The sequence below is a fragment of the Thalia democratica genome, chromosome 2 (genome assembly GCF_965202585.1).
Source record: "Thalia democratica chromosome 2, ktThaDemo2.hap1.1, whole genome shotgun sequence".
NCBI classification, from domain to species: domain Eukaryota; kingdom Metazoa; phylum Chordata; class Thaliacea; order Salpida; family Salpidae; genus Thalia; species Thalia democratica.
Window position 1 is genome coordinate 85,502,391 of NC_139166.1, and position 22,455 is coordinate 85,524,845.

Below are 22,455 nucleotides of genomic sequence, written 5' to 3' on the forward strand. Positions count from 1 at the left end.
AGTAATTATGTACCATACAATAAATACCAGTAAAATTCACTAATTTTCCACTAAAAACAAAAGAAAAAAATATTCTTTTTCCTACACCTCCCCCCTACAAACTATTAGTTTATTTTTATTTATTTTGTAATTATGACATTTGTTTTTTAAGCGATGATTTTAGACAAACTTCTTTGTTGTGTGTACAAAGTAATATATAAGTTTGAATTTTTTGAATTGATTTTTTTTTATTTTAGTTCATTTGTATATCATATTGTGTTTAACTTGTGTTTTCATTTAAATTATGTTTTTGTATATATACATACAATTTTTATTAAAGTCTTGAATATAAGTTTATTTTCTTTTTCTTTTTGTGTGTCCTGTTTAAGTGGCTCAGGTTTTGATGCCTGAATCCAACATTGCACAATAAACAATATAATAATAATAAAAAAGCCTTAAATACAAGCTACAAGCCAGTTTTTATAGAATTCAAAAATCTTATTTAACTTTTACAGTATTGTAATTTTTGTAAAAAAATTCCAATACAATTGTATAAACAGCAAATTTTTAAGGGTCAATTTTCTAAAAAACTAAAAAATAGCCAAAAATCTATCTCCTTAATTTTTCAAACAGTCTTCTTCAAAATTTTAGAAAATGTTTTATACACTATAAGAAAAAAAAAATTACTTATAAATTTTAATAATTAAAAAAAAAAATGACAAAAATTAAAAAGTAGTATTCTATTAAAAAAGTGTTTAAAAAAATATGTATTCAAGTTTTTTAAAGTCCAAAAAACCTTTTTATGTTATTGTATAAAGATCAGACTGAAAGTTTGAAGAAGATTGCTTGAAAAATGTAAGAGATAGATTTTAAATAAGATAGTCTTTTTTTGCTTTTTTAGTTTTCCCGTCCCATAGGAAACCTATTATGCGGCCTGACTTTGACTGATCATGTCTCAAAAACAAACTTGAATTTTTTAAAACGGTAAAAAGCAACTTGAAGCTTAGTAAAATTCTATAAAATAAGGTTAAGTTGTAAAAGTCATAGCAACCCCCCTATGACCATAAATGTTAGTTTTATCAGTTAAATGTGACTAGGGCGATTATAAAGTAGTAGAAAATTATTCCATGTAGTTGATACCTCAGAAAACTAGGCATTTTACTTATTTTTATTATATATCTTTTGTTAATACAGTTACTACAAATGTTTTAAGTTCAAATTATTTTTAGAAATAGTTCCATACATATTAGATCAACTTGTTAAAGATTTTGTTATTTTAATGTGACTAGGATAACTTTAAATTACTGGAACTTAATAAGTGAATAAAGGAGAAAATGGTTGAATTTTTTTGAAGGTTTAGCCTGTCATTCCTTAACAAAACACCATTTAACTTTACAAAGTAAAATATTATGATTTTTTTCATTTAAAATATGATTTTTGCATGAATTTAATTAACATAAATGTAATCTTATATTATAGAAAAACTTACTGAATATAACAATGGAACAGAAGAAATCTAATATTTATTTTCTGTTTAAGTCTACCAGGTGTAAAGTTGTAGAAGCTGTAGACTAAAAATAGACCCAAAAATGCGTACTTTCAAAAACCTGGAAAATTTTTTAAAAACCTGGAGAGAGTTTCTCAAAAGCAAGTGGCCACCCTGTTGTTTATGTTGCTAGTTTAAAAAAGATTTACCAGTAGTTTTAGATAATAAGTCAGTTGCTATTATAAAAAGTCACTGTACCATAAGGAGTTACAATACAGTGATTTTTTAATCTCTCTACTATTACAGGGTTTCGTGCGCATCAGGCTAAGTCAGGTCAAATCAGGCTAAATCAGTTTTCTCAACTAAAAATCTCAGTTTTTCTCAGTTAAAGTGCTTTAAATTTTTTGATTAAAAAAATTGAGAAATTTTTTCAGATCAAATTGAGATGTGAATAAACTTCTATTTATAAATTTAGTTTATTTGTTTTCTAAAATCAAAACATATAATATAAATTTAGTTATTAAATACAAAATCAGTCAGTATTTGTAAAAATAAATGCTTAAAACATTTTGTTGAATCTCTAAAAAAATTTTAAGAATCTTCTTTATTTTGTTTTGAGTAGATTATGTAAGTCATAATTATGTAAATTCATAAAAAAAAATACAGTTTATACATTACAGTTTAGTTCAACAATTTAGCTGTTTGTTTGAATTTGTTCATCAGCTATGTTTTTCAGAGCTTAGTTGGTTGAACTGTTTTAATTTCTAATTAAAAGGCTTTATACCTAAAAATTTTTTGGATAAAAACTCGTAGCAGTTTGTTTATTCATATATTTTACTGTTTGTTTATTTAAAGTTATTAGAGATATTCACAACACTAAAACTTAGCTTTAAGATATAAATACTAAGTTGGAGTACAAATTTTAGGTACAATTCATTATTCTTTACAAGAACCAAATATTAAAGGTTTTTTAATTTAAGTGTAAACTTTTTAAATCTGATATGACATCAACAATCACTGTGTTTATTTAGAGTTTATGATTTATAATTATGTATCAATTTTAAGTATTTGTTTAAAATACTATAATAATTTTTTAAACTTATTTTCATACTGGTGTAAGCGTTTCATTTTAAATGTTAATAAAACACTAAAATGCACGTTGTTGTCTTATAAAACTTCTGTTTCTAATGTTTTTACTTAGTTATTAATTACATTGAACTATTGTGTTTAGTAGTATATAAAAAAAAATTACACTAGTAATAGATTAGAAATAACACTTATTTTAAAACTTATCACTGAATTTATTATGTTAAGGGCATGACAAATACAGTGATAATCAATCACCCTATTCACAATTTAGTCTTATTTTATTGAGTTGTATCTAAGCTATGAGTTACTTTTTGCAGGTTTTTAAAGCTCAAAGTATTTTTGAGATAGAGCTGGTTTAAGTCGGAGACTACAATATTAATAATCAATACCCCAAATACATAAAATGATTTCTAAAGGGAGTTTTCCTTACTTTAAAAAAATAACAGGCTAAATTGGTCTCAGTTGGGCTAAATGAAAAAAAAATTGTGCTGTAACCCTGTTAATAGTTTTAGTAAATAATTCAGTTTTTATTATAAAAAGTCACTATACCATAAGGAGTTACAATACACTGATTTTCTTTTTAAATCTCACTACTATGTTGTTTAGAAATTATCTTTAAACAAAATTCTATTGATTTTACAAATCAGCAGACTTTAAAAAATGCCTACAATATCAAAAATCAGTTTTACACTGAGAAGCTATCAAAATATTTTAAGAGTCACTCAAAAAGTTTCTTTTTTCTCAATCTGGAAGTCTTCACCATGGATCGCCTCTAAGGTTTTTGTCAATTCTGTGTATGGTCGTAGCAAAGGTAGTGATAAGATGAGGAAAGATATTGCAACAGTTCAGCGCTTTTTTAAGAAAAGGAATATATTGAGTGAGGAAGACTTGAGGTCTTGGTTTGGTGTAGCAGAAGATGTTCAACAGGTTCGTGAAATTTACAGTGAAGTATAAGAAAATTAGATAGTTACAGTATGACTCTGCTGTTTTTATTTAGTAATTTTCAACTCACAAAACCACACAAAAAATGAGGCATAAATTAGTAAAACTATATCTTATGTTCTAGACTCTTAAAAAGTAAGAATATTGCTAAGTGGCCTAAATAATTAATACATCCTTTGAAAATCATAGAAACTCTTATATTAACAGTATGGAAAAGAAAACTAAGACTACTTATCTGAGGACAAGTCAAACGATGATCTGATCAAGAACGTTTATTTTAACGCAAACATAGTTTAAAAAATTAGTATACATACTGTAAACCTTTATGTTACTAATTTAAGTTGATCTGTCCAGTCCTTTTGATGTCATAACAAAATTTGTTTTAGCTGAGAACTTAGTCAAAAATTTTGTTTTTAACTAGAACTATCTTCTGTAACAAAGTGTATGAAAAAAGTTATGAGTTAATATAGTGTTTTGACATATTTTTATATCCTAGGATTTTTCTTGGTTAGTATTCAAATATCCTTAAAAATTTTACTTAAAAATCTTTCTGTATATCAAATAGTTTTGTTGATTTTGAACAGTTGTTGTAAGCAATATTTAGTATCAAGTAATATCATAAAGGTATTAATAAACCAGTTTATGTTTTTTGAACAGTTTTAAATTGACAAGTTTGAATTCCTAGATGAGTCTATACCATATCCAACCATTTTATTGTTTGTAAAAGTTTTAGGTAACTTCTTTTATCATTTAATGTGGCAGTTTTTTGTAGTACAGCATTTTCATAGTTTTGAAATATATTTTACTTATGTCAAGTTGTATATCAAGCACTAAATTACAATAATATAACTGAAAAACTACTCCATATTTTAACAATATGAACTCAATAGTTAATAAAGTTGCTTTTAACAAAACTGTTATAATAAAAGGTTTTATAATCGTATGTAATAATACTTTATATAAGACTAAAAATAATTCACACTTGTTATCAAATTTATACACATGACTACCAATTACCATAACATTTATTAATTGTTTGTAAATATTATGACTAGCTATTGTAGAGGTTGACAGATTGACAGTTCTTTTTTGCAAGTTTTCTGCTGTAATTAAGCTCAAATTTAAGTTGTAAGTTTGTTTTTTAATTAAATTTTTTAAACTTTGAGACATAGTCAGTTCTCTGAAATTTTTGTACTTAATATGTATATTGGAACTGTTTTCATTAGTTTACTCATATTTGCTTAATAAAATGTCTACCTCCTTTCTTTTTTGAGCCAGTGTTTTAATTTCCAGGAAATGTTCAATTGTTTATTTTCAACTGGTGCTTACTAGATGCTTAGTTTAAACAAAAATGAAAAAAGAAGGTTGTTGTCCAAAATGTTTTTTGAATATAAAAACAGTTTGACTGTAAACATTAATTCTCAGTATATCAATAACTACTTCAAACTTTGCTAAATCTAATTACTTTCTAGAAGCATAAAAAAGTTTTACAAAGCAAGACAAACTTGCAAAAGTAAACAATTCTGCTCCTATGGTCTGCGTAGAAAAGATTGTCAATAAAGTACAAGTCTAACTTGTGTATAATAGGTGTTGTATTCTGCAAGCTAATTCAGATAAACTTCTGACAGAAATTAAAATTTAAACCTGAACCTCGTTTTACTGAAAGCTACACAAGTAAAGATTTGCTTATTCTTTTTTTTTTAATTTTGCATAAAGCCAGTGAGAAAGTAAATTAAGAAAAAGTAATTTGTGAATCAGCTAGTTTTCAAAGTTCTCACTGAAAGCTACTTAGTCTTGTTGAGGTTAACAAAACGTGATGCTTTCTAAAAAGAGTCCTTTTTTTTAGCAGATTTCAATGCAAAATTAAATGTCTACTAAGATAATCAGTTTTAAATTGAACATTAAAATTAAGTGGTTTTGTGTTTTAGTTTTATAACTAACCATTTATAAAAATACAGAGTTTATGTAATTTGAAAATGACAAAGTTCCCTAAAATAACTAAGATTACTAACAACCCAAACGAATTGCTTTCAATAGCAACTGAATGTGGCTTTTTTTCATTAGTGAAACAAGATGAAAAGCTAGCATACGACAGATTGCTTTCAGTTCTGAAAATTACAACAATGAATAAAGCGGAAAAATGTTCTGCTAGAAATCGTTTTAGGAAATTTTTTAAAAATCATCAAGTTAGTTCTCAGGAATTCGCTTGCTTTTTATTCTGTTCACTATTTGTTGACTTAAAAAAAATTCAATTTGAGAAGTGAAATGGCAAGTTTTATATTCTTAAGGAATTTTCTCTGAAAAAAAAACATTAAAATCATCATTAAATTTATGCTTCCAGAAGATGTTAGAATAACCTTCAAAATGTTCTGTTATTTTTAAGAGTGAAAACAATATTCCATTTATTGAAAGGTTCTTTTGATTAGTGTTTTATACTTTGCCTAAAATATTCTCCTAAAATTAAAACATAAATACTTTAAACTATAAACATTGTACGCTATTCATTGTGTTGCTGAAAAAGTTAAAGGCTGCATGCGTATTGTTGAAGCTATGTCACTGCTATGCAGTATTATAATTCTATCATTTATTCTGATGATTAAATTGTAACCATAGGAAAATGGAAAATTGTTTGAAAATTCTAAACAAAGGGAGAAATATTACTAAAGGCAGAAATATTACTCTTACAGGGTGGCCACTAGACTTATAAATTTAAAAAAACTGGAATCTGACAATTTTGAAAAAAAACTGGAATTTTGAACTAAATTAATCAAAAACCAAGGAAAATAAGGATTTTTAAACATTTTTTACATGTTAAATAAAATAAAATTGAATTGACCTAAAAAATCTATCACATAGATAATTTTTTTTTGTTATCATCAAGTTTTTTTAAGCATTTGTTATACTACTAAGACACCTTTTTACCTTAATTTTAGTTTAAAACTACAAATAGACCCAAAAATGAAACTGGAAGAAACTTAGAAAATCTGAAAGAAATTTCTCAAAAACCATTGGCCACCCTGCTCATATTAGGGCAATAATCATTGGTAGAAAACTAAAATCTCATACAAAACAAACAGTTCCCCAAACGAGAGTCTTGTTGCTAATTTCTTTCTTACTTTTATAACTACTGTTCTATAAGTAATTAGTAGTTAAAAAATAATTTAAAATGAGACTGTATTTTGAGAAACAAACCATTTAGGGTATTGGTAGTTTTTTTAATAAGTATATCTTACTTTTGACTTACTTTTATAATGATACTTACTTTCTATTAACAACAAGAGACTTTTTATTAACACAAGTTAAATTAAATTTAAGGATATAAGGTGTAGGTGCAACCTTATAAAGCAGAAAAAGAACTAATTCTCGTTCAATTTCGTAATTTTGAACCATTTTTGATAGATCAGGGCTCAGCAAACTTTGATTTAAAACTAAAAAAAAGTGGCTCAGAATGTATTTTTTAGCTTGAAACGTACTTTTGGTTTTTGTGTCCAATGATGGTTGTTAAGCGATACTTGATCCAAGGTGTACAAAGTTTTTATTTTACATTGTGATACCTTTGCAATATTTTTACTTGATGTTAAAATATGCGTTTCTTTGCTTAGGATTTATATATATGCTAACCACTTGTTTTTTATCTTCTATAAAAAAACATATGTGTGCTTAAAAAAAAAATAATTTAAATATTTGTTTTTTTTTTTAGCCAGTGGAAGAACCACCAGTTGAAGAAGCTGAAGCAAATTTAATTGAAGACGAAAATGAACACGGTCCTTCATCAACTGAAAACATAGAAGACAATTTAACAACTGAAAACATAGAAGACAACTTAACAAGTGCTTTTAACATAGAAGACAACTTAACAAGTGAAAGTATAGAAGACAACTTAACAAGTGAAGAGGTACAAAATAGTTTTAATATTTAAATATTTAATAACCGACCAAGTATTTCTCAAAGTTCCAAACTGTCTAAAAACACAATATAACTTTGTTTAAATAATTTTTAGATTGTTTTTACTTTCAGGGCTTGTTTTCTGACTTAAGTGCTATGTAAGTTTGATTTGTGAAAAAAAAATCTTTTTACACCAAATTCATGTTCATAGTTACCCACTTGACAGAAAAAAAGTTGCCTCCTTTATTTGTTATCGCCACTTAACTTATAATTACCTTTTTAGGTTTTTCCCCTTTGCCAAGTTATTGTTCTCTGATAGCCAAAACCTACTACAACGCCAACTTTAGAAAAGCCTGCTTTATACCTTGAGTTTGTAAATTGATTTTAAAAGCTGTAAAAACTGATCAATAATTCCAAATAAGAAATGCAAAGTAAAAAAGCTATTTGACCCTAGTTTAATAACTCACGCTAATTAAAAGTTTTTCTGTTGTTTAGAAACTTTTGTTTGTTGAAATTCATTTGCAAAAATAGGTTTTTTTTTTTCTCCTAAATTTCTTGCTAGCTTTTACGACTTTATAGTTTATATATTTTAAGTTATGTATGTTCAGCTGAAATTAAGTCTTATTTTATACTAAGTCCTATTTTTTTAATTATTTAAGCTTGATATTAATTTGGGTCTTCAATTGGGTCTTACTCAATATATTCAAGTCTATTATCCACTCATGCTGACTTTTAAATCAAGTATGAGCCAACGCTGAATATTATAATTGAAATTTCTGAGTAATGTTAACAATAAACTTATGAGAAAATTAGACAAAACCTAACATTTTTTTCACCTAATTTCATCACTTAACAAACAACTACATTGTAAACGACCTTTTAAATGAAGTGTTGAAAAAAACATTACAACTAACTTTTTTGCTTTGCCTTAAACAGTTAATCAATAAGAAGTAATTGAAAAAATAGATAAATAATGATCACTGATTATCTTGAAATTATAATAATGAGAAAATAATGAGAAATTTCTAAATCATCTGAAATTTTTTCGTTTAATCCATTGTTATCCTTAAAAGAGCTATACTTTTAAACTAGGTTAAAAAGTAGATGAATGGTGAAAACAAACTATCTGAAAGAAAGGAAATAAAAATAAAGAGAAAAGTGATGAGAAAGTTTTTATATCATTTTAAAACGTATTAATTAAACCAATGTTAGCATTAAAGGAGTTGTTTTTTTTAAGTAAACATGAGTTCTTTTCTCACAGACGCCCGAGCCACAGTGTTCAACGGAAACAGAAGATGAGATAACCTACGAGGTTCCCGCGAAAGACGTGCAAAGGTGGTATGACGTCACAAAGAACCAGGTCAATTAGTATTTTGATTGGTTTGTATAAATTTGTTAATTAATATTTTTTTATTTCGATTACTACTGTTACCGTACAAGTCGAGATTTTTATTTATTGCTGTGTGTCCGTTGACGTGCTTAATGTGTTTGGTTTGTTTGCGTTGATCGTCTCTTTTGTATTAAAAAGACAAAAACTTATCTTGTAAAAAGTGTTTATTCAAATATAACAGAAGTAAACGAAAGTGTGAAAAAAATAAAAAGTATTTAATAAATAAACATGCTTTTTAAAAACCAGCCCAAGTCCGGGTACCGCATAAGGTTGAAACGGATCCTTTCGTCCAAGCACTTGGAATGTGACATTTTGTTTGGCTATGTCCATTGGAGAAAGGTCAACTCCAAAAAGAGGTACAGTCCGTTGTTCAGAGCGGCTGCCAAGTGCAAGCATTCAGGTTTGTGGCGAGTTTTAAAGTTGTGCAAACCATTTAAATATGTACAAAATAAGTTGGTTAAAAACCATTAAAAAAAAATCACTTAGTTCTTAAAAAAACCTTAGATAGAGTTTCTTTTGCATATTAAAATGTTTTCAATTCTGCTGAAAAATAGTTACAGATAAATATAATAAATTGTTAATTTTGATGTGTTAGTCAAGAAGTAAAATTCATATCTAATAAACAGGTAATTAAAAGTGTAAATAACCTTAAAACTGGGCTGTAATTCAAGTCTTGTTTGTGTAGTAGGGTTTTTATTTACCAAAATTTATTTGTTCCAGGCTGTCCAGCAAAATATTCTATCCAATTGACGCAGTCAAGTGCAGAAGTTTACGAGGTGACTCTGTTTCGCATGGATGAGTTTGTTTGGGGAGTTGATCACCCGGTGGGCAGGTGCTTGAAAAAACAGGTGAGACGACTTCAGTGAGGTTGATTGGTTTAAATTGAAAAAAGTATAAAAACATGCAGTGAACGTTAGTTTTAGATTATGTAAATTGTTCTTGAAAAATAAAGAACGTGTTTGAGTTGTATTAAATTTTAAAAAACTAACTTATTAATTTAAATATTAAAAAAACACGTTCTTTAAAACACATAACAAGAGTGAAAAAACCTAAGTTAAAAGTTAAATTGCATATACATAAACTATTTAAAGTTTGCTGAGTTTTCCTTGAATCTTTTTCTATCTTTTTCAGACAGTAGACGAAAATGAGCACGATCTTTCAGTAACTGAAAACATAGAAGACAACTTGACAAGTCAAGAGGTAAAAACTAGTTTAAATATTTTATATACATAATAAACAATTATATGATACTGAGATTGTCAGGAAATCAAAGGCCACTCAAGACACTCTGTTGTAGTAGCCCGAATTGTGTTGAACTGAAGTTAATTAAGGCCATGGGGGGTGTACCCCATATTTTTTACAAGTTGATCTTATTTTATAAAATTTGTTCTAAACTTCAAGATCTTTTTTATTGTTTAAAAAAATTCAAATCACCTTTTGAGATATGACCGGTCAAAGTCAGGCCGCATAACAGGTTCCCTATGGGAAGGTAAAACTAAAACAGCGAAAAAAGATTAATTTATTTAAAATAAATTCCCTCCTACATTTTTCAAGAAATCTTCTTCAAACTTTCACAGTCTAATCTTTATACATCAACAAAAAAAGTTATTAAGGAAAATTAAAAAAAAAAATGTTAAAATTTATTTTTTTGAAAAAAAGAAGACTTTTTTTTAAAGATTTTTGATAAAATTCTTTTTTTTTTTCAATAATCAAAATTCATAATTTACATTTTTTTCTTTTAACATACGGAACATTTTCTGAAAATTTGAAGAAGATTGCTTGAAAAATGAAGGAGGAGATTGATTTTAAGTGAATTCTAAAATTTCCGAGAAAATAGACCCCAAAAAAATTGCGATCCATACGTTCGTATCGGAAAATTTTTCAAAAAGTAAAATATCTCAAAAGTTAAATGATATTTTTGTATTCTATAGTAACTGGCTTGTAGTTTGTACTTAAAGCTCTCATATAAGAGCCAAACTTAATTTTTGTAAAAAAAATTGTTTAATTCCCCATGAAATTTAAGTAACCAAACTTATTAATCTAAATATTAAAAAAAAAACACATTCTTTAATACACATAACAAAGGTGAAAAAACCCAAGTTAAAAGTTTAATTGCATATGTATTAAGTATTTAAAGTTTGCTGAATTATCCTTAAACTTTTTTTCTTAAATCGTTTTTTATCTCTTTCAGTCAGTAGATAAAAATGAGCACAATCTTTCAACAACTGAAAACATAGAAGACAACTTGACAAGTCAAGAGGTAAAAACTAGTTTAAAAATTTCATATACATAATAAACAGTTATGTAATACTGAGATTGTCAGGAAATCAAAGGCCACTCAAGACACTTTCTTGTAGTAGCCCAAATTGTGTTGAACTAAAGTTTTTTAAGTTGGATTGTGTAAATAAAACAATTGCTAATGATGTAATTTTGATTCAGAATAACTAGATTGAAAAATTGTCTTAGTACAAAAGCTGTGTTACTTTAAATAGTATATATTTAAAATTTATTTTATTTTTGCCTTTTTTCTTCTGATTTTTTTTTCCAACTAAAAAAAGGTAATTTAAACTGGGAACCGGTCAGAAAAGTACGAGTGAAACTTTGGCACAGAGTGACACTTTAGCACGGTGTGACACTTTAGCACAGTGTGACATTAACACGGAGTGACACTTTAGCACAGAGTGTCACTTTAGCACGGCGTCAGTTTAGCACGGAGTGACATTTTAGCACAGAATTTATTTTGCAGTTTTTTTCTTTGCTTAAATCACATTACGTACTGTATTGTTTAGAAATCTAAAAACGAGCTATGCAATATGTAAACTAAATGTTAACAAGCTTTAAATGAGTTACAAGTTTAAGCTTTAGTTAAAACTGAAACAAAACTAAATTGGAAAACTTTGTTAAAATGTTTTACTATTTAATTTTAGATGAAAATATTTTGATACTTTTACATTAAAGCTTTTGCATTATAACTATTTTAATAAAGCTAGCAATAAATATAGCCTCTAAGTCTAGCATTATTAATACTTTTTTTTTATGCTTTAACTTATTTTATTAAGGCTAAACTTTAAGCGTAAGATTTAAATAAGAAAAAATAGATATATAAAGATTAGAAACTTTCTTATTTCATTTCAAGCCTATAGTAAAAACTTTATTTATAATTTTTTTAAGACGATATTTTGAAAAGTATTAGAACTAGTTTTCTTAATTATTGGTTTGTTAAATTAATTATTTTAGATGTTTAAACATTGTTTAAATGAACATTTAAAAAAATTTATAACTATCATGTGCAAAAATGTCACTTTGTGCTAAAGTGACGCCGTGCCTAAGTGTCACTTCAGGCTAAAGTGTCACTTTGTGCTGAAGTGACTCCGTGCTAAAGTGACACTCCGTGCTAAAGTGCCACTCCATGCGAAAGTGACGCCCTGCTAAAGTGACACTCCGTGCTACAGTGACACCCCGTGCTAAAGTGTCACCCCATGCGAAAGTGACGCCGTGCTATAGTGTCACCCCGTGCTAAAGTGACGCTGTGCTTTTCTGACACCTACCCATAGTGTATATGTTACGTTATCGTTATTTGTTAATCTCCGAAGATTCATCAAAAAAAAATGTATAAGTAAAATTGCAGAGACAAGTTTTATTTCATTTTATACTTACTAGTAATTCACACAAAGATAAGACATAAATCTAATTAATAAACAATCAGATTGACGACGAAGCATGTGATGAAGGTGATGAAAATGAGGAACTGGTTGATGAAATAGTTAGTTTGTTATATTTATATATAATTTAAAGAGTGGAACGAGCGTTTGTGACGTAACAAAAACACAAGTAGAGTTTGTGACGTAACAAAAATTCAAGTAGAGCTCGTGATGTAACAAAAGTTCAAGTAGAGCTTGTGATGTAACAAAAAATCAAGTAAAGCTTGTGACGTAACAAAGCGTTGCAGGGCGTGATCTGCCCAAATTGAAATAAATCAGTTTAACCGAGCTTGGATGTTTAGTTGTTGTTTTGTTTATTTCTTTTTCAACTTGCACTCAACCTTTGAAAACTGTGTTTGTCAGTCTCAATCGTTTTCAAAATGTTTTATTATTTCAGAGCTGTACTGAGGACACGACAATCTACAAGGCATCTGAGGAGGAAGTGGAAAAATGGTTTGACGTGACGAACTACAAGGTCAAGAACAAATACTCGAAGCAACTGAGAGCATTTATCAAGTCCAAAAACTTCGGATGCGATTTAATTTTGAAATATACCCATGTCAAGAAGAAAAATTCAAAGAAAAGAAACAGTCCCCTGTACAAAGCGCACACCAAATGCAAATTTCCAGGTTTGAAATGAATGTTCAATATGTTTTTATTGTTGCATTATGTAATGCAAGACTAACCAAACTCGGACGATTAAAATTCTTTGAAAAAAATGTTAAGGAGGTCAAAGTAATTTTTAAAATAATATTTGGAAAACAAAAAGTGGTTGTGATCTTATTCATTATCTACAGACAATTTTTTCTTTTTGCAAAAATTTTAATGTTTTTAATATATGGCAAAAATCAGTTTCAAATGATTGTAATTTAAAAATTTTTATTTAGTAAATATTTTTGTAGGTTTTTGTAAGTTTTGTTATTAGATGCAAAACCGCTCTTTTATTATTTTCATATATGTTTTCTAGTATACGTTCCCTAATTTTTTGATTTGAAATTTTAATTTAACCGTTTTATATGTTCACCATGGTTTTATCTATCCAAACTGTTTTTGTTTTAGGCTGTCAAGCGACTTATGATCTCACGTTGAGGTGTTTGAAGCATAAATTTTACAAAATAACTTTATTTCGCGAAGGAGAGGTGATTCACGATATTGACAATATTCCTGAAGTTACAATGGTAGGTTTGTGAATAATTTTATTTTAGTTTTAAAGTTGATATGATGAAGTTAAATATAGAATAAGTGGTTTAGAGTAGTTTAGAATGTTGATCATCGTGTTGTGCCTGTAGAATTTTAACATTAAGTTTATGTGATTAAAAACAATTATTCCATTTTGGTTAATCAATAGAATATAAATATTTTCTATATAGTAATTTCTAATGTCTTTTGAAACAAAATTTCTGATTTTAACGTTTACAATTACTAAAGTAAAAATGTTTCTCATCATACGATAAACTCATTAATCTAAATCATTGATTTTGTTTATGTATAGTGTGGGAACAGGTCACTTTTGCAAGAGCGTCACATTTGCACGGCGTCAATTTTGCACGAGTGGACATTTTTGCACGAAAGGTCACTTTTGCACGAGAGTACACTTTTGCACGAGAGTACACTTTAGCACGGCGTCACTTTAGCACGAAGGGACATTTTTGCACGGCAACTCTTTTGCACGGAGGGTCACTTTTGCACTAGGGGACACTTTTGCACGGTGACTTTTTTCACAGAGGGTCACTTTTGCCTTGGCGTCATCTTTTCACGGCGACATTTTTTACGATGAAAATTTTTTACGGCAGCATTGTTGCACAACGATACTTTTGCACAACGTCACATTTTTACGGTGACATTTTTCAAAGCGAAATTATGGATGACTTTTTTGCACGGAACATCACTTTTGCATGCAGGCCGATTATAAGTTTTTTTAGCGAGTACCAAATCTGTAACATAAAAAAAAACTGAAAACTAAAATTTTATAACATACTTGAAATGTTAATTACTTAAAATTAAAGGCAAAAAAAGAAAGATTTAAAATCTTAAACAGTAAAAGTTAATGTTAGAAACAAACTAACTTAAAGATAAGATAAAATAATTTACAAAAGATTCATACCAGGGACAAAATATTTAATTTATTTAGAAACTAAGATAAATAATACTTTAAACGTAAGTAAATTGTTTTAGTTTATTTTAAATTTTACTATATTAATTAACAACTATGCCTTTTTATATATTTTACTATACGATTACAAGTTTATTGTCCGTATGATGGACCTAGGAATCAAAACCTAGACCACTTAAACTGAAAGACACATACAGAAAAAATAAAAATAACACAAAAAGTTTATTTATTAAAACAAATAGCACTATACATTTTTAATTTTAATTTGAATTCAATTATAATTTTTTGCACTATTGTATTTTCTTAAGTTGTCCATCGTCTTATGTTTATTTTATTTTACAGGCCTGAAGATCCCTTAGGGGAGAAACATTGTTGCCTTTGTAAATAAATAAATTTAAAAATTAATTATTAAAACAAAGATAAAAACATAACTTGATACAAAATTTGTAGGTCAACATAAAAAGCAAAATTTTAGCCACAAACTTATACTTAGTTACACTGTGATGTAGAACTATCAACATCAAATATTTAAATGCATTGACTAACAACAAAAATAAAAATCTAACGCTCCAAGGACATTAACAGTATACTGGCCAGATGAATAATCATATAGCAAATTGAAAAAATACTCATCATTAATAGAGAAAAGGTGCTGCTAATAAAATTGAACTATAAACTAAGCTAAATCTTAAAATTAAATCAACGGTTGATAAAAATTACTTATTGGTTTTACTAACAAAAATTTAATTCAAATAAAACTTTTTTAACTTTGATCGAAATACTTTAAATTTTTGCAAGATACTAATACGTTTGGAAGTTAGTTCCTTATTTCAACTAAAAAAAATGGTAAGCCTCATTATTGAAATAATAATTGTACGTATTTTTTTGTTCTTTTCTCTCTCTTATAAGGTTCAAAAATTGATTGTTTATTAGTTGTAATTCACTGTTAACTAGTTTAATAAAAGAGTAATGAGGTCAAATTCATGTTTCCTGTATCCTAATGATTTAATAATAAGTTTAGTAAGTCTATCAAGGTAAGAAATATCAGAAATATTGCAGCGGTTGAAGACTAATATGGTGTATTTTCTTTGAACAGTTTCTATATGGTTAATATCTTTTTTTAATTATGTAAACCAGTTTGGTGTGTTATACTTTAACTTATGACGAATTTAAATGAGAAAAAACTTATTAAGAATGTTTATATCCGGAGACTAAGATTATAAATATGAATTAATGAATTGTGTTACGTTATTATATTGTTCTACGTAAAACTTCAAATAAAAACTTTACATTAAAATTTCGTTCAAAAACTACCACATTTTATTCTTTCAGAACAACTTGCGTTTAAAAGCGAATATTATTTAAGTTGTAAAAAATTTTTTTAACTTTTTAAAATTTTTATTTCAGAAAATAAAAATTAGAAGCGTGCAAAAGTTAAGCTCTGTTCAAAATTGACTGATTGTTTAAAATTTACGCAGTATATAAGTATATCTGTTTAAATATAACTCCATGCGAAAGTGATGCTTTGCGAAAATGTCGCCATGCAAATATAACGTCGTTCAAAAGTTTTGTCGTGCAAAAGAGTCGCGGTGCAAAAATGTCCCTTCGTGCTAAGGTGACGACCGTGCAAAAGTGACGCTGTGCAAAAGTGACGCCGTGCAAAAGTGACCCCTCGTGCTAAAGTGACACTCGTGCTAAAGTGACACTCGTGCAAAAGTGACGCTCGTGCAAAAGTGACACCCACCCATATAGTGTATATGTTACGTTATTGTATTGTTATTTAATAATCTCTGAAAGTTCTTTGGGCTGGGAGCAAGAAAAAAAAGTAAAATTTAAGTAAAACTGCAGAGACAAGTTTTATCTCATTTTATACTTACTAGTAATTAACACCAAGACAACAAAAAAAAAATTAATTAATAAACAATCAGATTGACGACGAAGCATGTGAGGAAGGAAATGACGAGCTGATTGATGAAGTGGTTAGTTTGTTAAGTTTTTATATAACTAAAACTAGAACAAGCGTTTTGTGACGTAACAAAAATTCAAGTTGAGCTCGTGACGTAGCAAAGCGCAGGGTTGCCACACACTCAGGGAACTCAGGGAATTTTGATTCTTTTTTTTAACTCTGGGAAACTCCAGGCAGTTTTGGTTTAAAAAAAAGATCAGAGAAATTTTAAGAATTCTTAAAAAATCTCAGGGAATTTTTTTTAGATCTAGAATGAGATTTGGTTAATCCAGTTTTAATATTTTGTTCAAAAAAGTTGATTAGATTTATTTTTAAATGCTTATTTAGAAGTTTCTAGCGTTGCGGCTAGTTCTTCAATAATCTTAGAATTAATATTGTAATTTTTTAATAATTTATGAAATTATAAAGTGCTTGAAAAAAACTCAGGGAAACTCGAGAAAGTTTAAGATTACTCAGGGAAGTTTAAGATTACTCAGGGATTTTTGACTCAGAGAACCCTGAAAGCGTTGCAAGGTGTGATCTGCCCAAATTGAAATAAATCACTTTAACCGAGCTTGGATATTTACTTGTTGTTTTGTTTATTTATTTTTCAACTTGCACTCAACCTTTGAAAACTGCATTTGCTAGTCTCAATCGTTTTCAAATTTGTTTACTATTTCAGAGCTGTACTGAGGACACGACAACCTACAAGGTATCTGTGGAAGAAGTGGGAACATGGTTTGACGTGACGAATTACAAGGTCAAGAACAATTACTCGAAGCAACTGAGAGCATTCATTAAGTCTAAAAGTTTCGGATGCGATTTAATTGTTAAGTATTCCCGTGTCAGGATGAAAGATTCAAAGAAAAAAAACTGTCCCCTGTACCGAGCGCACACCAAATGCAAATTTCCAGGTTTAAAACGAATGTTCAATATTTTTTTGATGTATGTTTTATATAAAAAGCAAGACTATTCAAACTCGGACGATTCAAATTCTTTGAAAAAAATGTTAAGGAGATCATATCTCAAAAAATAATGTTTGAAAAAATACTTGAAAAAAAAGTGGTTGTAATCTTATTCATTATATACAAACAATATTTTTCTTATTGCAAAACTTTTAATATTTTTAAGATATGGCAAAAACAAGATTTAAAGTATTGTTATTAAAAATTTTTTCATAAATAAATATTTTTGTAATTTTTTTCACTACCAAAGTTATACTTATTAGATTCTTAACCGCTCTTTTAATCTTTTCATATATATTTTTCTTGTCTACGTTCTCTAATTTTTTAATTTGAAATTTCAATGTAACCGTTTTATATGATTACCATGGTTTTATTTATCGAAACTGTTTTTGTTCTAGGCTGTCAAGCGACTTATGACCTTACGTTGAGGTGTTTTAAGGATAAATTTTACAAAATAACTTTATTTCGCAAAGGAGAGGTAATTCACGATATGGACAAAATTTCAAAAAAACAGGTGAGACAACCTCAGTTTAAATCATTTGTATATATTGATTTAATCTTTAATGTTTTAAAACTAAGAAGGAATATTTGTTTTTAGTTTGTGCAAAGTCTTTGATGTATTACGCACTTATTTTATGCTATTTATACTTTTTATTTTGCTAGAACAACGAGTTGAACATCGTTGAAAGTTTACCTACGTTGGAAAATGGCTTTGAGAATATTCCTGAAGTTGCAATAGTAAGTTTGTGAATGATTTTAGTTTTAAAATTGATCTGATGAAGTTAAATATTGACTAAGTGGTTTTGAGTAGTTTAGAATGTTGATCACTATGTTATAGTAGCATAGCTTAAGAAATATTTAGAACGATGACTTAATAATCTGCCTATAATGACTCTACCTATAGAGAAGATATATTGAAATGATTTGCATTGAATGATTTTTAATGAAGTTGCCTTTTATCTCCTTATTAGTTTGCTAAATCCGTTAAGAATATATTAAAATTTTATCGCTTATATCTCAAAAGTTACTCTTAGTTTTTATAATGGTAAAAAACACAACTCGTAGTTACAATGCAAAATCACAAACATGTAAAATAAATACAGTAAATTTCCTATTTTGCATATAAAAATGTTAAACTAGTTACGAAAAGTGACACGTTAACTGGTTTATGTAAATTATACTGTGGTGATTTGTAAAAACGTGTTCAATAAGTATATAGGAAAAAATTAAAAAGAACTTTTATTGAATACAAGATATGTTTTGTATTAGTTTCTTTTCTTTTATTAGTTTATTTAACGTTTTGATTAAACAAATTACATGCAGCTTTGTTTAAATAAATTTGTTAACAACTTAAGTCCTAATGTGATTCAAAGTTTGCTGAATAACCCTTTGGTTTTTACAAAAAAAAAACATAATATTTATATACAAGTGAGTTGTTACCAGTGGCGTAGCGTGGTATTTTGGTCAGGGGGTGCGCAAATTTTTTTCTCAAAAAATCCTCTAAATTAAAACTTTTGTAATTAGCTATAAAAAAACTTTTTATAAGTAATATAATTAAAATAAATTTGTTAAGTAAAATAAGTTTGTTAACTGTTTTAAAAAATATTTATATATTACAAAATTAAACAATTAAATAAAAGTATAAATTTCATTAGAATTACTTATACTTGCAAAAATGTAAACTTACTAAATAGAAATTGTTTTTATAACTTACAGTAAACTTTATATCTTTAAAAACTTATATATTCAATAAAACGAAAGTATCTGTTTTATTTACGAAAAAAATATCAATCTCTTTAATATACAATACAACAGTGATAACAACACCTCATTGCACATGATTTTAATAAAGTTACACAGAAGTTAAAATAGACCAACTTTATAAATGTTATTACAGTTTATTACAACTTTGTAAAATAGTTAAAAGTATACTTTTTAAATTTAATTCATTTGATTGTATTTGTTTATAATAAAAATCACAAACAAAGTTTATTTCTCATAGGTCGACACGCTTATCTTGTATGTTTACAAAAATAAAGTTCAGAAAACTAGCAATCTTAACAATGTAGCATAAAAAAAAATTTGTAAAATTGTTTAATTTTTCTTTAAGCGTGAAGTATTTTTGTAAACTTTTTGTAGAAAAATAATCTGCCATAAGGTTGTACTACAGCGGTGCGCTATATTAATTGCGTGCTTTTTGAGTCTAAATTCTTATAAAGTTTAATGAACTTATAAAATTTATCCTTATTGAGTTTTTCATCAACATCGGTGCACATTTGCAATTACGCACCGAATCAGTATATTGAGTAATAACATATACTTTCCTAACTTGTCACTAATTGGTATTCAAAATTACGTTTAACTTCTTGAATACTAGATAAACATAGTTGAAAAAAGGCAAATTAAGCAGAAAAAATAAACTATAAAGGATAAAGAAATTACATTCTTTTTTTTTACATTTTTCTTTTTTTGGGTGGCACGCATGCGCCAGTGTCCCTCCCCAAACTACGCCCCTGGTTGTTACTAAAAAAAAATAAGCGAATATTTATTTTATTTAAGAAGTGGTAAAGCAAAATATAATTTTTCAGAACAATGATGAAAGCTTTCCTATGATACAAAATTCTTCTGAAAATCTTCGTAAAGTTACAATAGTTAGTTAATGTATTTTGCATACCTATTTATTACAAAACAGTTTAAATTTTGTTGTAAAATTTGTAGTATAGAAGTTGAAAAAGTTGAATATTAAAATAAAAAATAATGTTAAAAGTCTATTTTTAGTTGTAAAATGACATCATAGTTTTTATTTGTTTATCTACACTAGATCCTGTTATCAAAAACATTTTATAAATGTATTAAATGAAAATATTTTATACATGTATAGTACTGCATCTGTAGTTAATATTATATTTTGTCAGCGTTTTTTCTGCATAAAAAAAATTGAAGCTTTCAATTTAATGACTACATAATTTATTAGATAGTTGACGAAGAACCATTAGAAGATTCTACTTCGGTTTCGCCAATCAAAAAAAGAAAACTCGTAGAAGTTGACAAACTTCCTGCGAAAAAACTTAAGATTGATTCGATTGCTACTAAACTTTGTCAAGTTAGTCGTTATTGAACTTCAAATTTTACAGTTATCAGTGTTTTAAATATATATTATAAATTTAAAATTACTTATATCATTGTTTTTTATAAAAAGTTAGGATAGTATTAAAGGCTAATAACTAAGTAGAAATGTAAAATATTGATAAATGGAAGTTTCATACACTAAACTTGATTATTCTTGGTAAAAGTTACAATAAGAAGAAAATCAGTTTGTACTTATTTGTTTCGGAATTCGTATAAATAGCTCATTTAAAGTTACATACAACATTAGTAACAATATAGCAACAAAACTATAAATGCTGTATTTTTTAAGATAAATAATTTACACTGTGTATTTTCCTTTTTTTAGTTATTTGTTTGTTATTAAAAACATTATTTTAGTTTATTAGAAGGTAAACTATAATACACTTTAATAGAATGTTTTTAACAAGAAATTAAAAACATATGTATGTAAATGTACTACAATTTGTTTAAAAGTTTTAGGAGAGTTATATATATTTCTTTTAAATATAGTATGAATTTATAAGTATTTCTTTAGAACTTCGAATTAAATGCTAAAGGATACTCGTCTACACCACAAGATGAGAGTGAAAGTTACCATGATGTCACAATAGTAAGTTGTTATTGATAGAAATTAATTATTTTTTCTAGTAACTCTGTTAAACATTCATGAGAAAATAATTGACTTATGTAGAGGTGGGCAAAGTACGCCAAGAAAAACATCTAGCACGCGATGTTTTTCAACTTAAAATATGTTGTGTAAATCAAATAAAATAATGATTTTTATTGACAAGTGTTTTGGAGTGTGATGTTAACTTTTTTTAGCATACATTAATGTATATTATATCATTATTTCTTGCACTTGTACTCGTAAGGAGTTTTTAATATTTTTTTAATTTGGTCCGCTAAGAGTAATTTTTTAGATTTTTGCCCGCGAAATACATTTCTAACAAACTCGCTTGCTAAAATAGTTGCCTGTATCCCTTTTTGACACATGTTGATAAAATTTTTAAGTGTTAAACCTTTTAATACTTTAAAGTTATAACAATTTAAACTTTATGATAAAAATCAGTTTATTACTTGTACTATGTTTTACCATATTTAATTGCTTTTATTATTTTTATTCGAAACAGTTTTGTTGTGGTTGTTTTAAACTTTGTACTTTTACAAAAGATTATCAAAATAAAAGAAAACTTTAGAATGTTTTACATAGTTGTAAAGAAACAAGCCTATGCTAATTTTAAGAAGCATACTTTATATTTTCTCAATGTTTTACTAATAAAGAAAATAATTAATTAAAGCAATTTTATCTTAGATTGGTGAAGATTGGAAGGAAAAATATTTTGCTTTAAACAAAAGGTTCGATGAACTGATTGAGCTGCTTTCAGAGAAAGATAAGGAAAATATGAGTATCACCCAAGAACTGAACAAATTGAAGAAAAATTCTGCAGATAAAGATGAGAAAATTGTTGATGCAAAAAGACAAGTTGTTAAGGTTTGTAACGATATTAATAAATAACTATATAAATTTTTATATGGTACTTTTAAATTCTACTATAGCTAGTTAAGGGCATAGGGGAGGGGTACACATTGATTTTTACAAGTTGATCTTTTTTTATAGAGTTTTATCTGAGCTATTATATACTTTTAACCTCTTGAAAAAACTCAAAGTAATTTTTGAGATTTAAGCGATCAAAGTTCGTTGACCTCAGTAGGTTTCTTATGGAAGGCGGAAACCAAAAATGCGAAAAAAGATTACTTTATTGAAAATGTGTCTTCCCCTTTTTATTTGAGCTAGAGACCTCAAACTTTCAGGAAATGTTCCTTTAATAACTTTTAAAAACTTTTGAATATT

The 22,455-nt window shown here is 27.3% G+C and overlaps 1 protein-coding gene across 1 annotated transcript in view; it reads left to right on the forward strand.

The window, feature by feature from the left end:
- Positions 1–22,455, forward strand: part of LOC145829057 (uncharacterized) — a 41,606-nt gene that overhangs the window by 7,609 nt on the left and 11,542 nt on the right. Inside the window, exons 3-19 of the mRNA XM_082936795.1 lie at positions 7,197–7,391; positions 8,643–8,741; positions 9,018–9,171; positions 9,492–9,619; positions 9,903–9,971; positions 10,963–11,031; positions 12,478–12,534; positions 12,870–13,101; positions 13,532–13,650; positions 16,514–16,564; positions 17,213–17,444; positions 17,894–18,009; positions 18,159–18,233; positions 20,084–20,146; positions 20,470–20,598; positions 21,139–21,213; positions 21,916–22,095. Of these exons, the coding sequence (XP_082792921.1) occupies positions 7,197–7,391; positions 8,643–8,741; positions 9,018–9,171; positions 9,492–9,619; positions 9,903–9,971; positions 10,963–11,031; positions 12,478–12,534; positions 12,870–13,101; positions 13,532–13,650; positions 16,514–16,564; positions 17,213–17,444; positions 17,894–18,009; positions 18,159–18,233; positions 20,084–20,146; positions 20,470–20,598; positions 21,139–21,213; positions 21,916–22,095 (2,043 nt within the window). The remainder of the gene's footprint in view (positions 1–7,196; positions 7,392–8,642; positions 8,742–9,017; positions 9,172–9,491; positions 9,620–9,902; positions 9,972–10,962; positions 11,032–12,477; positions 12,535–12,869; positions 13,102–13,531; positions 13,651–16,513; positions 16,565–17,212; positions 17,445–17,893; positions 18,010–18,158; positions 18,234–20,083; positions 20,147–20,469; positions 20,599–21,138; positions 21,214–21,915; positions 22,096–22,455) is intronic.